At 39.0% G+C, this 15,172-nt stretch overlaps 1 protein-coding gene across 1 annotated transcript in view; it reads right to left on the bottom strand.

The window, feature by feature from the left end:
• Positions 1–12,578, bottom strand: part of LOC107598119 (leucine-rich repeat-containing G-protein coupled receptor 6) — a 90,336-nt gene extending 77,758 nt beyond the window's left edge. Inside the window, 1 exon segment of the mRNA XM_016289385.1 lies at positions 12,286–12,578. Within this exon segment, the coding sequence (XP_016144871.1) occupies positions 12,286–12,479 (194 nt within the window). The 5' untranslated portion in view covers positions 12,480–12,578.
• Positions 12,579–15,172: the final 2,594 nt, after the last annotated feature.

Consider the following 15,172-nt stretch of genomic DNA (forward strand, 5'->3'; position numbering starts at 1 on the left):
CATGACCTTTTTCAGGTAGAGCAGGGGTGTCCAAACTAGGTCCGAGATGGCCACTGTCTTGCAGAGTTTAGCTGCAACTTGCATCAGCACACCTGGCTGGAAGTTTCAAGTATGCCTGAGATCTTGATTGAACTGGAATTGGATCTGAACTCTGCTGGACAGTAGCCCTCCAGGAGCAGGATTGGAGACCCCTGAGGTAGAGAGAGGACATGATGGAGACAAGAGGGGGGAACTGAAAACGTTGCAAGTCAGATTCAATCCACATGAACACCATGACTAGATATAGGTACTAACTGCTAGGGTGCAGATCCAACATATGCAGTATCCCGAAACGCTTATGGTCTAACTGGCTCTTTGCTCAAAAACAGACATTCTTGCTGCTTAGTCAATATCAAAGTTTGCATTGATCTCTATCTTGAACTTTACAATCTATTTCAAGCCTATTTGTCCAAAAGTATGTTCGTAACTTTTAAAGTTATTTTTCAAAAGTAGTCCAGACTTCATTTCAGTCTACAAGTGATTATTGTGCTGCAAAAAGAGTTTAGTAAATCACACGTTTTAATTTTTATGATGCGTTCAGCATGTTCTACTCGCCATTCATCTGGAACGTCCGATAAATCATTACAGGGCCCAATCTGTAGTTTTGTTCAGCCTTTTACAAACAAAAATTATTTTTTGACATATACAAGTTTACACTAAACCATGTTGTCCAGCTGCTTGGAGAGAGAAGTGGGGGTCGAATGTTAAGGAGTGAATTTAAACATGATGCAGACATAAATGATGATCTAAAATACAGTCTGGTATATATGCCTTCAACGTTACTGCTTGTAAAATAGTAGAAACAATTTTTTTTTAAAAAATGAAAACTGTCAAAAAAATGTAAAATACAAAAAACATTTGATCTCATTTAAAATATAGGTAAGACTTTATTTTAAGGACTAATTCTCACTATTAACTGCTTATTAGCATGTATATTACTAGCATACTGGCTGTTTACTTATAAAACACATATTATTTTTTTTATTCTGCATGACCATATTTTAGATCCCTTGATCTGACCCCGTACCTAAACTTAACAACTACCTTACTAACTATTAAAATCAGCAAATTTGGAGTTTATTGAGGGAAAACTCTTAATTAATAGTGAATATGTGTTCCCTATTCTGAAGTATTACCAAAATATAATATGCAAACTTATCTCATTTAAAATATAATATGCAAACTCAACAACTACTCCCTTCATATATAGTAAAATAACCAATCAATTGCACTAACACCAAAGGAAGTAAAAAAAAAAAAAAAAATCCAACATCTCTCTACATGTTAAGACTGTTTGCCACCTCCTGAAAACTTCACTCTCTAATCAAGTATCAAAGCGAACGTCTTTCAAAGCCTTTTCAAAGCATGAGTATGCTATTTAATGTGCTGCCTAGAGAGATGATTATTGCAATAAATTTCCTTGTGTCCCCAGTGGCGAGCAGCTGAGACAGCTGCAGGTCGGGTGGAGAAAACGCCCTATCCGTCTATATTCTTCACTGGCTGGCGCTCACCCTTTTCCTGGAGATCTCAATCCCAACTACAGACTCTAAAGAAGATGTACGAGATGGTTTGAGATGTACAAGACAGACTTCGCAAGATCTTGGACATGGGAAATAGTGCTTACAGTTGAAGATTGTTCAACAGGCAAATGACAAAGTTTTTCCATTGACATTTGCTTTGAGTTTTGAGTTGGGATAACTAATCTGCATGTCAAAGCCAATGGAACACATTCAAAGAAAAAATTCAGATGGTGACCTCAACGTCATCTCTTAGTCTTTTCATTTATTGCTATCGGATTCTGTATGCTGGGCATTTATTTATTTATTTATTATTCTAGAGTCTTATTCTTAAGTCTGTCCATATTCAAATTGGCAAATCATCTGTAATGCCTTTTTGCATATACCTTTGATGTTCACCAGCAGTTTGGCAAGTAAGAACATGCAGTGGTTTTAGTCATAAAGGATTGTACCTTTACAGACCGCAAGATTCTTGCCTGCAATAGAGTTCCTTAATGGTATAATTGGAAACTGATCACATTCGTTTATCAGCACTACCGGTTGGTCAGTTACACTACATTCAACCTGAAAGTACACTTGCACTCAATCTTATTTAACTTCTCGGCACACATCCACACAGGCCTTTTCCATCCTTCCAGGTAACAACTCTGAGTGGTAATTTTCTGTTTATTACAAAAAAATTGGCTTTGATTTCAATTGTTCTCCCACAGTCACTCTTAAAATGCACACTATGTTTTCTTTTGCACAACTCAAGGTAGCATCTAACAAAATTGTGATTTTCATCAGGTTCCTGATGTGTAGGTTCCTCACAGTTTAAGCACACCACCTGCATTTCAGCATGTGAATGTGAGGTATGACCGTAGTTGGCTGGTAGTTTTTCTTTGGACTGTAGTTCTATTTCTTTCAGAGATGTGCAGCTGCAAGTGATGCGACTCCGGCACGTCACGCATACTTCATGGCTGCCTTCTTAAGCAACCATTCTCTCATCTTCTCCTGCTAAACACAACGCCCAGAATAAACTAGAGCCGTCCATCAGAAATGCCCTTACTTGAGTCCTTCAGGAAAGACTAAAAAAAGTGTCACTCCAATTTACATTCCTGGATGATTTGAAAATGTTTGTCTGGTTACAGAATGTTTCCAGTTGCTGCACTAAAAACTTATGATGCAAATCTTCCTCTGGTGTTGACGGGCAAGCAGGTTATGTGATTTCCCTTTCCTAGTTTGGCGAGGAAACCTACTCAATTAAACCTGATAGTAAACAGGATTCAGTGAGTAATCTTTCCTGATGCAAGGCACAGCCCTAAATAGTTCAGATAAGGAAAAATCTCAATTTAAATTCCTGTTTTGAGCCTGCCTCTGTCTGGCCAGCGATCCTTCCTGGTCCACATATTGCAATCTTGGATGAGTTGTATATTCTCAATGCAGCAAATGTAAGCAAACTAATTTAAAAGGCATTAGGGGGGACTGTGTAATCTGCATGCATGTAAAGCAATCTATTTGGAAACTCAGAAGGTTTAATTTGCTCCATTTGAGTAGACGACTTCACACATATGTGGAACCCAAGCATATCTGGATGAGCAGTTAACCATTCCCGCTTTGGTGTGACTGGGCTCCTTTACCGTTAGGATCATGAATCTAAAATCTGAGCTTCTGTATAACCATTTCCACTTAACGAACAGTATTCTGGGTATCTTCTTTCCCAGCCATTGTCCTCCCTTAAGGTTTCCAGTGGTGTTCGAGGGGGTGAGAACATGTCACCTCAAAAGCACAGTTTATAGCTTCTGTCAGATCCAAAGAGCCGATGGTGAAATGTGGCTCAAGACTTAACCACAGGTTAAGAGACCCCCACAGAGGTCTGTGATGAATTGTCAAGTTTGCCCATGGGGTGATTTATAAACCTCTGCCATTGAAAAGGACAAAATCCGCACTTAGCCACTGATTCAATGGTTATTCCCTCACCAGAAACCACAGGAACATTTTATTGCTCAGTGGTTGCTCTTTCATAGACCAGGCGAATTCTCACTTAAGTTTACTTAAGAATCATCTTTTTTCACATATATTTTTCCTAAAATTCCTCTGGAGACAAATGAGACCATTTGTACAGTCATAAAAAACATTTCATATCGAGATGTCTTACTTATGATGGCATATCTTGGTATCTTGCCACATCTGATTTGAGACTCTTCTGAAACTTTATGTGCTTACATACATTGCAAAAAGCAAAGCAAATGGTTCCCTTTGATCTGATTGCTGTCTAGGAGAACCACTTGAGATATGACAGAAATGTCATTCCTTCCAAAAAAAAGAGGAAAGCCTCATGACTTTATTTTAGGGCTGTCAATAGATTAACATTTTTAATCTAATTAATCACACCCTTTTTCTGATATAAATTTAGACATCTTTCCAGAAAAGGACACTTAGAAACTCGAAAAGGACAGCAAAGAACCAAATGATACAAGGAGCCCATATAAGCACATATGAAAGAAAAAAAAATCTGAATTTTATAGTATGTGTACAGTGCAACAGAAAATAGCTTTTTTACATTTTAGAGTTGCGATACCGAACAGGACCACATGGAGATGCCAAAAAATCCCTAAACCAGTTGTTCCCAAACCTGTCCCGCAGGCCCCCCTGTCCTGCACCTTTTGTATGTCTCCCTTATCTAACACACCTGATTCCACTCATCAGCTCATTAGTAGCAACTACAAGAACTAAATTGGGTGTGTCTGATTAGGGAGACATACAAAATGTGCAGGGCAGGGGGTCCTCCAGGACAGGTTTGGGAACCACTGCACCTAAACCAACTGCCTGCTGACTGCATATATCTACTACAGTACACGGATCCATTCAGAATAACTAAACACAGCAACATACACATGACAAATCAAAACATTATCGTGAATGTGTGTGGAAACAACGTGAATGTATGGAAATGTCTGTGCCTGTGCATAAATACATGTGCGATCAGTGCATCAAGAGCACTCATACATTCATTATTATAACGGACTCACGCATGCTTACTGTACTGTACGATTCCTGTACGTCACCGCAATCGTCTTTACCTTGATTGCAGTCTTCATCCATCAAAACTTTACTAGCGAGACTGGTTATCCAGTCGGGAAAACTTAGTTTGCGTCTCATTTGGCCATACAGCGGTGGGATGTGTTGACAATCGGTTCAGTCTGTACTTCACACACACTCTTCAGAGACAATCACAGAATTTGACAGAGCTCGTGTTTTAAAGCGAAACACACTGGAATGAATAATTCACTGAAAACGCAATGCGAGTCTCTGTCCTCTCTGCAATCTCTGATGTAATCAGCCTTTATTTTAGTTAGTTTAATTTAGTTTCCTTTATTTTAGCGCTGTTTTGGATGGATTGTTTGAATGCATTTGCTTACTGGATCGTTGGACTGAAAACTTTCTCGGAGTTTAGCAGCTTAAAATCTAGTACCTACATTTCTGATCACAAGAAGAGAAGCAAAATTGGGTTAAAGGGTTAGAATAGAAATTGTGCTTCAGTAATTTTGTGTTACTTGCATTAAATTATTTTAACACATTAAGGATTGTAAAATTAATCACATGCGTTAACATTGACAGCCCTACTTTATTTCAAAGATGGATCAGGAACTCTGGAAGGAATAGGCCTGGAAGGAAAGTATGCAACATTGTTGTGTAATCGATGGTAAAGTTGATGATATGACCAAGTTCTACATCTCTGCAATCCTGCATAATATTTAGGGGGTCCCACACAGAGTTTGTTCCTCACTATTTTTTTTACAGTGCGCTGAGTAGAAGCATTCGGGTCTTCTTCTCGAGCTCTGGATATATTTAAAGATGTTCTGGAGATGAGGCAGTCTGCGGTAGGTCCACTGGTTTATTTATCCTGCATGGGCTCTTGACTATTTTCGGGCTGACTTCACAGGGCACTAATTGCTCTCGTTTCACTGTTAGGTAACGGGAAGAGAAGGAAATGAACAATCACTCCCATGTTTGTTTGAGCGTGAGGTTGAGTCTGCGACTCTCTGTATGTGTACTAGCTTGTATACAAATGGAGTTGTGTGTTAATGACAAAACATTCTGCATGGAGAAAAGAATGCATGGCCTGTTTTTTGTTTATTTGTTTTCTTTCCATTCAGCCTTTTTATCCGGAATTTGAATTGAGGAACTGAGGAATTTATGAAAGAATGTGTTGTTTTTTTTCCCCCTTCACAAATCGCGGAAGTTTAAAAAGTAAAAACATAAAATGAGGCAGTGAGAAAAAGCTTGTAGTCATATATTATGAATGTGATTTGGTTCTGCAAGTAGGGTCATAACCCTCTCAGGTGTAAATATACCTCTGTCTGTACTACAGCCTGGAGGGTATGTTGTACATCCTGACCACTCTCACTCACTCACTACATTGCACATCGGTGTGGCAGATTCCTATGTCTGTTTGAATTGTCCAATGCTCTGAAAAGATCAAACCCCCTCCCTGTTGCCTTGTCCATGACCTGTCCTGACACACAAAGCAGGTAAACAGGCCACTGGGGTACCATGAGTTGAGATTTACGGTCAGAGTTTAAACCATCTTCCCACTTCTACCAGACATAATACATTACTTTCACCTTCTTCTCACTTCGGTCACGAACCCATGGTGAAATTTCGCCCCAGCAAACATGTACATCTCTGGAAACTGTGGACTTTGTCAGCTGGAGGTTTTAATAAACTCACCATTCCAGATATCCCGTTGACATTTGGAGCCTCATTTGAAGAAAGTTTTTATTCTCTTTCTCTGAGGAATAGTCAGAGAGAAAGCCAAATTTGTCCATGTGTTTCATATATTTGTTAACTTCCGAGTATTACTTCTTGGAGACTCTGGGTTTTGGTAATGGACTGTTGATGGAGGGTATACGTATAGTAATATAAATCGACTGTAGCACCTCAGCTGTGATGTTATTCCTCAGCTCTTTGCTCTGCGTGAATCCCGTTGCATTGCTTTGCAGTGGCACCGTAAGCATCCAAGCTGTGAGTGATTGTCCATGCAGTTTGTCTGCTAGCACCCCCTGAGGGATCAGCCTAAAACTTACCACATTATAAAGCTCAAAGTGTTCACCACTGCCAGGATGAAAAGACCATTATCACCCTGTTTCATTGAAGAGCTTAGGTGGTTAAACGGAGAGAACATTAGAGCCATTGGAGCCGTTTAACGATGTAGGCTGCCAGAGTAGGATTCAAAAGTGCGTAAACAACCCTGAAGATCTGAGCCCTGATCCTGAGAAGGCCTTCTTCTAAACTTTTCGCTAATGTTTTTACGATTTTTTTTTTACAGCAAAGAGAGAGGACAGGAAATGATGCAACAAAGCGACGGGAAAGAGATCGGGAAATTATGTGAACCCTATTCAAACTTCTCTTCTCAGTATGAGAACCATGTAGCAACTTGTGTGCGCTAACTACTAGGTACTACGACTCCAAAAATGAAACATACTTTTAACATCTGTTTTGTCAACAGCACTTAGTCAGTATGAAATCAAAACTGAAAAAATAAATAAAGACGGTTACACTTTATTTCGAAAGTCCACTTTAGACATTCTATTAACTATAAGTAACTTTGTAACTACATGTCAACTAATTCTAATTAATTTGCAACTACATGTCTACTAACTCTTAGAGTAGACTGTTAGGGTAGGTTTAGGGTTAGTAGAATGTTGACAAAGAAAGTGTTAGAAGATATTAAGCAGACAGTCAACTAATACTCTACTAACTGCTAGTTGACATGTAGTTGCAAAGTTACTTACTGTTAATAGAATGTCTAAAGTGGACTATCAAAATAAAGTGTTACCATAAAGACTATGCAGTCTTTTATCAAATTATAGTTGGAGCCAATAGCTTCGTAGACAGCGCTTTTGGCGACCCATGTTCGAATCTTGTGGTCATTTCCTGATTCTGCCCCCTTTTGTCTCCCACTTTGCTTCCTGTAAATTCTCTACTGTTGTGTCCCAATAATAGGAAATAACTATATATGTGTATGTGTAACGGAGGCCAGCGAGTAGGTGCTGTGCAGGTAAAACCTCATCGCAGTCTTTAGCCTCCTTGTTAGTGCGTCCACCTCCCACGCCGGAGACCCGGCCGATCCACTCGGAACAAGAACGAGGTGTGGCGGTGAGGACTCGGGACAGAGGGGTTTCATTGGTGGCATGACCCAGATGGGAGTGAGGTTTAGGGGGCTGAGTGTAACAGAGTCTAGCGAGTAGGTGCTGTGCAGGTAAAACCTCACTCCACTGATCTCAAGAGACGCACTAGCGACTGATGCTAAACACTGCAGTCTTTAGCCTCCTTGTTAGTGCATCCGGCTCCCATGCCGGAAACCCAGGTTCGAGACTCACTCGGAACAAGAACGAGGTGTGGTGGTGACCCGGGAGAGAGGGGTTACATATGTATATAGCTTGTTCGATTTTCATTTTTTCTTTTGGATAAATTCCTGACTAATTTATTATTATTTTTTTTCATATATGTATTTATTCATAAATATGTTATATTACGGATGTAAAATGGGTTGTGAACAGCATTTAATATTGATTGAACTAAACTAAAAGGAGTTTCATGGTTATGTGACAATTGATAAGTGTACATAAAATTTGTTGCAGCTGTTTGTAATATTTATTACATCGTGATTTAGGTGTTAACTCTTCCTGTTTGAAATCTTAAAATATAAATCACTGGACAAAAGGGCCGCAAATAGATTTATGGCCCTCAAATCAGATAACACAACACACTTCAGAACTTGAAGGCATCTTTCACACACTCGCTCTGTTCTTGTTTCTGACTCTAAAAGGTTTCAAGGCCAAAGCACTGGAAGTTGAGGCGGGCCAGTAAGCGAAAACATGTGTCTGCAGCCTTCAGCTCGAGCTCAGCATTAATTTGTGTTTGTGTAGAAAATTGCCCTGAGAGAGATGAAAATACATGGGCCTTGGCTTCAGGGAATGGGCTGACAGCTTTGAGGTTTGAGCTGGTTGTGTGATGATGCTTTAGCTGGTCGATGCTTGTACTCATCTTCAGCTGAGCTAACCTGATGTTCACTGGTTTCAGTACAGTGATAAAAATACATTTTCAGTGTTTCCTTTTAATTGAAAGGGTTTTTATCTTTATCATGTTTATTTATTAAATGTTGGGTTTCCCAAATAATGCCTTCAAACACAGTTCAGTACCCCATACTTTCCTAAAATACATGAACCAGCTGTCATAGATGTGATTATAATATACTGTTATTAGCTTAAACTATGTACTTGAAGATTTATTACATTACTATTAGTAGTAGTAGTAGCATTTTTTTTTTTTTTTACAAAAACTGAATATCCTAAATATTCTTAACTACGGTACATATTGTATAGTGCTAGTATGCCTTTTTCATCTCCTGAACTGTACTGAAACAGAAATGTAGACAATTTTGAAAAATGTTTAAACTGTCCATTTAATGAAAGTCAGTGTGACCCATGTTGTTTTAGGCCCCATTGACTTTCATTAAATGGACAAAAACATTAAAACTTTAAAACATTCTTTAAAACATCTTCTTTTATGATCCGCAGAAGAAAGAAAGTCATACCGGTTTGAAAAGGACATGAGGTTGAGTAAATGAACTATTAAACAACAGGTTCAAAACAGCATATGGGTCAAGATATATGGTGTTCGCAAATATTTGGCCATGATTGTATATATCAGCATATGGATTTACTGTGATCATATGCAATCAAAATACACTTGATGTGCTGCTGCTTCTCAATGCAACAACACAGTGAAAAGTTTGTGCGAAGACTTCATTTCCATGCTTTTTAGATCTTCCGTATCTACAAATATAAATCCATCAGCAATCAGTGTGTTTAGGAATGTGTTATTCATGTTAGTGTACAAAACAGCAATCTCTAACTTTTCCTCTTCTGATGTACCTAACGTCCACTCCTGTTGAAACCAACAGAAACAAACAAAAATCAGTGCAAAAACAGACTCTCTTGGTGACAGACTTTTTCCGTGCCCCAGGGCACCTGTTGTCCCATATGGGCGATCGCTGCAGAGCGAGACAGGACAGGCATTTAATACTTGCAGAATGTCCAGTGCTGCTGGCTGCTTTCTCAGTAGCACGTTCACACAGCTCCCACTTGTGCTTTAATTTTCACTCAATTAACTATTTTATTTAAATTTAATGTTAAGCAAGACCCATGCATATAATGGTGATGATAATATCTGTTTGTTAGGTGCATAGAAAAAATAAGCAGTAACTGTTTTACAGTTTAATTTCTGATCCATAAAAACTCAACACCTATTTATTGATGTATTAATTTGTTATTAATTTATTTGCATATTTAAATGTAACATATCTTGGATCCACTGGAAAATCAGTTCATGATAAATATTGCACATTTAAGCACATTGCTAAGCAACCATACATCATACAATTAAAATGTCAGCAATGCAAAATGTCAAAATGCAACAGTTGCAACAAATGCCACAGACACTTCATGCATTTAAAGTTTGGCGAGTTTTCAGGACTGGAGTAAAAAGTTATAGCTTTTCAAAGTGGAATAATAATGACAGGCCAATGCATAAGCGATAGAAATTGGACGGGAAAGCAGATGCATGTTCTGTACATGTCTACTGCAAACACATGTCTAAAAGTTGTCTAAAAGTTTGGCATAAAAAAGACGGCAGATGAATGAGCACTTTGAGTAAATGGCGTCAGAAGAACAGACCTTTCTTGCCGAACGGTCCCCGTCGTGCTTAAACACACACTTTGACATCTCAACAATGGCATGCACATCAAAGCTCAGTCAATATTTACATCAATCTGCTTTCCTCCGGTGAAGAAAGAAAGTGTTAGACAAGGCATTGCATTTGAAAGACTGCTGGTCTGATTTGCACAGACCCACCATAAAACTTAAAAGTCTTTATGGAAATTTTTGAAATACCTGGATGAATCAGTTTGACCAATAGAATTGGCTGGATTATTCATTGAACAGAATGATTCACTAGTGAGATTCTATTAAAAGATTGTTAAGACATGAAAAATCCTCATTATATTTATGCAATTATCAAAAAATTTGCTGAAGCGTTTAAAAACAAATGAGTAGTAAATGAACACGAATTTCAAATATGAAGTCATGTGATATATTGCACAATGCAATAAAATTCGCTACAACACTGGTGGTATAAAAAAAACAAGCTCCAATCTTATGCACTTGCAACTGTCTAGAGACACTGGTCAAGATGTTTCAATACGTTTGAAAGGTTGTGGTACATGTGTTTGCAATCCAATTCCCCAGCCATGAGCCTGAAACACAACTCTCTCCAGTTATTGATTCACGTGAGCTGCACAACGTTTAATGTGCGAACATTTGAGTCCTCCTTTGCGTCATCATTCACAATCAGGGGACATATGGCATGCCTTAGCGATTAGCATGGACTTAAACCCAACAGGCTTCCAGCTGACATGGAGAAACCCAATACTGTACGGAGCGCCCCACTGCATCACTCTACACACACGTTCCAATCAGATACCGCTGCACTGAGAACTGTCACAGGACACATGGGAACCAAGCATTGCTTTTCATGTTTGGTAACGAATGGGCATGCTCTGTATGGTTCGCTCGCACTGAAAGTGTCCCGTTTGGGGCAACATAGTTTCGCTAATGTGAGCGGAGTGGAGCAGCGATCACTGAAGTTGGATCACATGTATGTCATACACTCTTAAAAATAAAGGTGCTTCACGATGCCATAGAAGAACCTTTTTTGTCTAAATGGTTCCATAAAGAACCTTTAACATCTGAAGAACCTTTCTGTTCCACAAAAGGTTCTTTATGGCGAAAGAAGGTTCTTCAGATTATAAAAAGGTAAGAAAGAGATGGTTCTTTAAAGAACCTTTGACTGAATGGTTCTTTGTGGAACCAAAAATGGTCCTTCTATGGCATCGCTTGAAGAACCTTTTGAAGCACCTTTATTTTTAAGAGTGTACATCCTAAACTGGTGGGTCACGATCTGCAAATGGGATCAGAAATGAAAGGTCACAGGGAAAAAAATAATGCTAAATCTTAATAATATAATGCATCTAATCTCATAATCATAATCGAGATAGAATAAGTAAGTTAAATAATAATGATAATTTAAAATATAAGATGAAACAGAGGAGATAATCACTTTCCATATGGTTCTCGTTGACATGAAAGTCATGTGCTCAATTAAACAATGCCATTTTAGCACAAATCCATCTGTCACTTAGTAAAAACAGTCAAATCAGACAAATGTCAGGTAGCCTGACTTGCACTCATCCTAATAAACCACAAAGAAACTCTCAAGATAAAAGAAAACATGCCAGAGACTACATTGAATACAGGTGCACTTGAGCATAAATATGATTTATGAAGAACAAAATGTGTTTTGTGCAACTGCTGAGAGCATGAAACCACAGATTCCTGTGATGTTTAGAAGCCAAAATTGTCAGCCTATTTCTTGTTAATAACTTTGCATGTGTTTGTAGCTCATAGTAATAAAAAAAATGTCCTGGAGCAACCACTGATCTTAGATGACAGAGTCTGTTATTAACCTAGAGCCTTTCATGTCTTTGATTTGCGAATAAAATAATAATCCCACAGCATCCTTTTGAAGATATTTAATGTAATCAAACCAAACATCCCTCAAGTACTATTTACAACCCCTCACTGTCTCAGCAAAGCAGGTGATCGAAGCAGGAGGTCGTACTCACAGGTAAGATGTCAAAGGACTTAGGTCAGTTGGCACACTGGATAGTCCTTTTTCAGAGCAGTCCACGAGAAGTAGGATGCCATCCTCCTCACACTGGCACGCAGACGGGCACTGCTTACCAGGCACAGCGGCACCCGGTGGCCCGTGAGAATGGGCACACGAGACGGCATGCAGGATCAGTAACACCACCAACATGACAATGACTCCAACTCTTGTCTTTATGTGGGTGAGCTGTATATCTGTCTGTCTCTCTGCAGTCTCACTCAGCTGTAGCTCAGTTTGTGTGTATGTGTCTGTCCGCTCTCAGCTCTCTGAAATGTTATCCTGAGCCTCTTCTCTGTAGATTTATTCTGTCACTTCAAACTCCCATGGGTGAATGAGTCAGTCAGGGGCTTACACAGGTCTTCTCTCTCTCTCACTCGTATCATCTCACTTAGGAGACATTCACCTATTGTAGTGGAATCTTGCAGCGCTCCTCTGATTGGCCAGAGCTTTTGGAGGGCGGAGCTGCCTGGCACAGCACTCCTCCTACTTTCTCTTGCGCGCTCTTTCTGCCTCAGGCAGCTGGAGTGGATGGTTGGAAGAAAGCAGGGGAGCCAAACTTTGAGAGGGAGGAATGTATACGTTAGAGATGGACAGAACGGAGATCTCAGTTTCACTATGCCTTCCCATCATACCTTTAGATGTACCACAATCCTTCCCTCATAATTACTGTTCTTCAATTGCTGCAATCCAGACTTTCATGGAAAGTTCCCCTAGATCCTGCAACGCAAATTTAGCTGTCAAGCACCGGCCGCTTTTCCTGCTGTTGCTCCTCGTATAAATCATATGCGAATATCGTTTCGCTCCATTTCTCTCGGAGCAACGCTTACATGGTGTTTTATAACCCGAACAACAATAAATGAGTTAAGCTGCGGGCTCCCCTCAACCTCATGCTCAGCCAAACAAACTACAGATTTACTACTTTGCTGTCCTAGCTTGTACAGCAGGATGTCTCTTTACCGCAAGAGGCATGAATATACAGAGCAAGAGACATTTGCATGGGTTGTTCGGTGAGTCTCACTTTAGTTAGTGGAAGGAACGGTGATGAATTGCGCTGTTTATTCAGTTGGAAAAGTGGACAATAGAATTTAACGGTTCACTAGACTAGGTGATAAATACTATTTGTTTATGTCTCAAAGGATCATGGGAACTCCTGATTGATTGCCATCAAGGGCCCTAAGAGTGGCAACAGCTAATTTTTGCACATTTCCTTTTGTGAAACTGTGGCCAGTTTTCTGAGAATCAAATAACATTAATTTTGAGTGCTTCAGTTGCTTTGCATTAATCTTAGTCAACCCATCTGTTTCAAAATCTCGTTCTAGTAGTTGATGCTTTTATGCTTTCAACATTACAGTCCAGCATGAGGATCTTCAGTGCTGCTCATTCATCTGATGTAGAATTATTCACAATGGGCTCAAATTAATTCCATTAATTCATTAAAATTCCTCAGCTGAGCCCATTTTCTGTGAAGCCTTTGTTGCATTCCCTCAAAAAAAAAATTACAACTGTAGTCATTGCTGCACATTATCTCTGCATTATCCACGCACACACACACACACACACACACACACACACACATAGTGATCAGCAAATCGGTCAACCTTTCACACACCAAACACCATCTAGAGCTCAATTCTCATGCAAACACTAATTGCAGTAATTGCTTTGCCTGAAGACAGCCTCAATATAGATCTACAAACATGCAATACTCCCCTGTCTCTGAGGTTTAATTTATGACAGTTCAGTTTCCAGGCGTGTCATGCCAGAAGTGATGTAAGGTAAGAGATGCTGAATGAGAATGATTAAATAAATAAAACATGAGGATTGCATGTACCCAGAGGAAAATGTAATTGCTCATAGGATGCTCTGTCATAGCTCAGAAGACTTAACAAGGTTCTTATTTATTTATGTTTTCTCCCTAAAAAATGTTTTCAATAGAAGTAGAAATAAATAAGCTATAAAATGAGTGTGAGCTCAGATAATTTGGTCGTGAGGAGTTTGACTGCAAGCTTGTGTGAGACTGATCTCTCTCTCTCTTTTTTTTTGAATGCATTATTTTTAAATATGTCTCCATTTGCTCTATTTAATCTCATTGCTCTATAGAGGAAACAAGTGAAATAGTAACATTTTATTTGTTCTCAAATTTTTTTTCAATCAGTAAAAACATAATTCAAACCTATTTTTTCCACTGCAAAAATAATTTTACAAATCAATATTTGTCTTGATTTTAGTAAAAATATCCAAACATCCTTTAAACAAGAGACATGAAACAAAATGACAAAATATATTAGGACTTACATATTTTTGCTTATATACAGTAGTATTACATTTTATGATTTATATATTTATATTATCTATTATATTCTCTATTAAACATGTTTTTTATGCAGCTATACTAGTCAAGTAAATCATATTAAACATATAATATTTAGACATTTTTACTGGTAAACTAGCTTAAGAACATACTAAGAAAACATTTTTGCAGTGCTGTGTGACTGTGAGGTTTGTGCTTTTCTGTACAGAATGAATGGAATCTGCTCTCACTATTTCTCCTGAAGAGCAAAACAGAAAGAACAAGCAATTCTGAAAAGCTCAGACGCTGAAAAGCAGGGATTTGTGAACAATGTGCCGGCAGTAAAGGAGAAGTTGAAAGTTAGACGTGCTGTCACCAAACACAGCTCTGCAAACAGTTCCCACCTCTAGGCACCTGCTCGCTGAGTCGGATGCCAAAACTGGGTTGGGTTACCTATACGGCTGGAGCTACAGGGACCGCAGGAAGATTTGCCCCGTTCCCTGCCCCTGCAGATCAAAGGCCTACACTCCCCTCTCAATCTCATACACCCCCC

Source organism: Sinocyclocheilus grahami, unplaced genomic scaffold (genome assembly GCF_001515645.1).
Source record: "Sinocyclocheilus grahami isolate Dianchi unplaced genomic scaffold, SAMN03320097.WGS_v1.1 scaffold245.1, whole genome shotgun sequence".
NCBI lineage: Eukaryota > Metazoa > Chordata > Actinopteri > Cypriniformes > Cyprinidae > Sinocyclocheilus > Sinocyclocheilus grahami.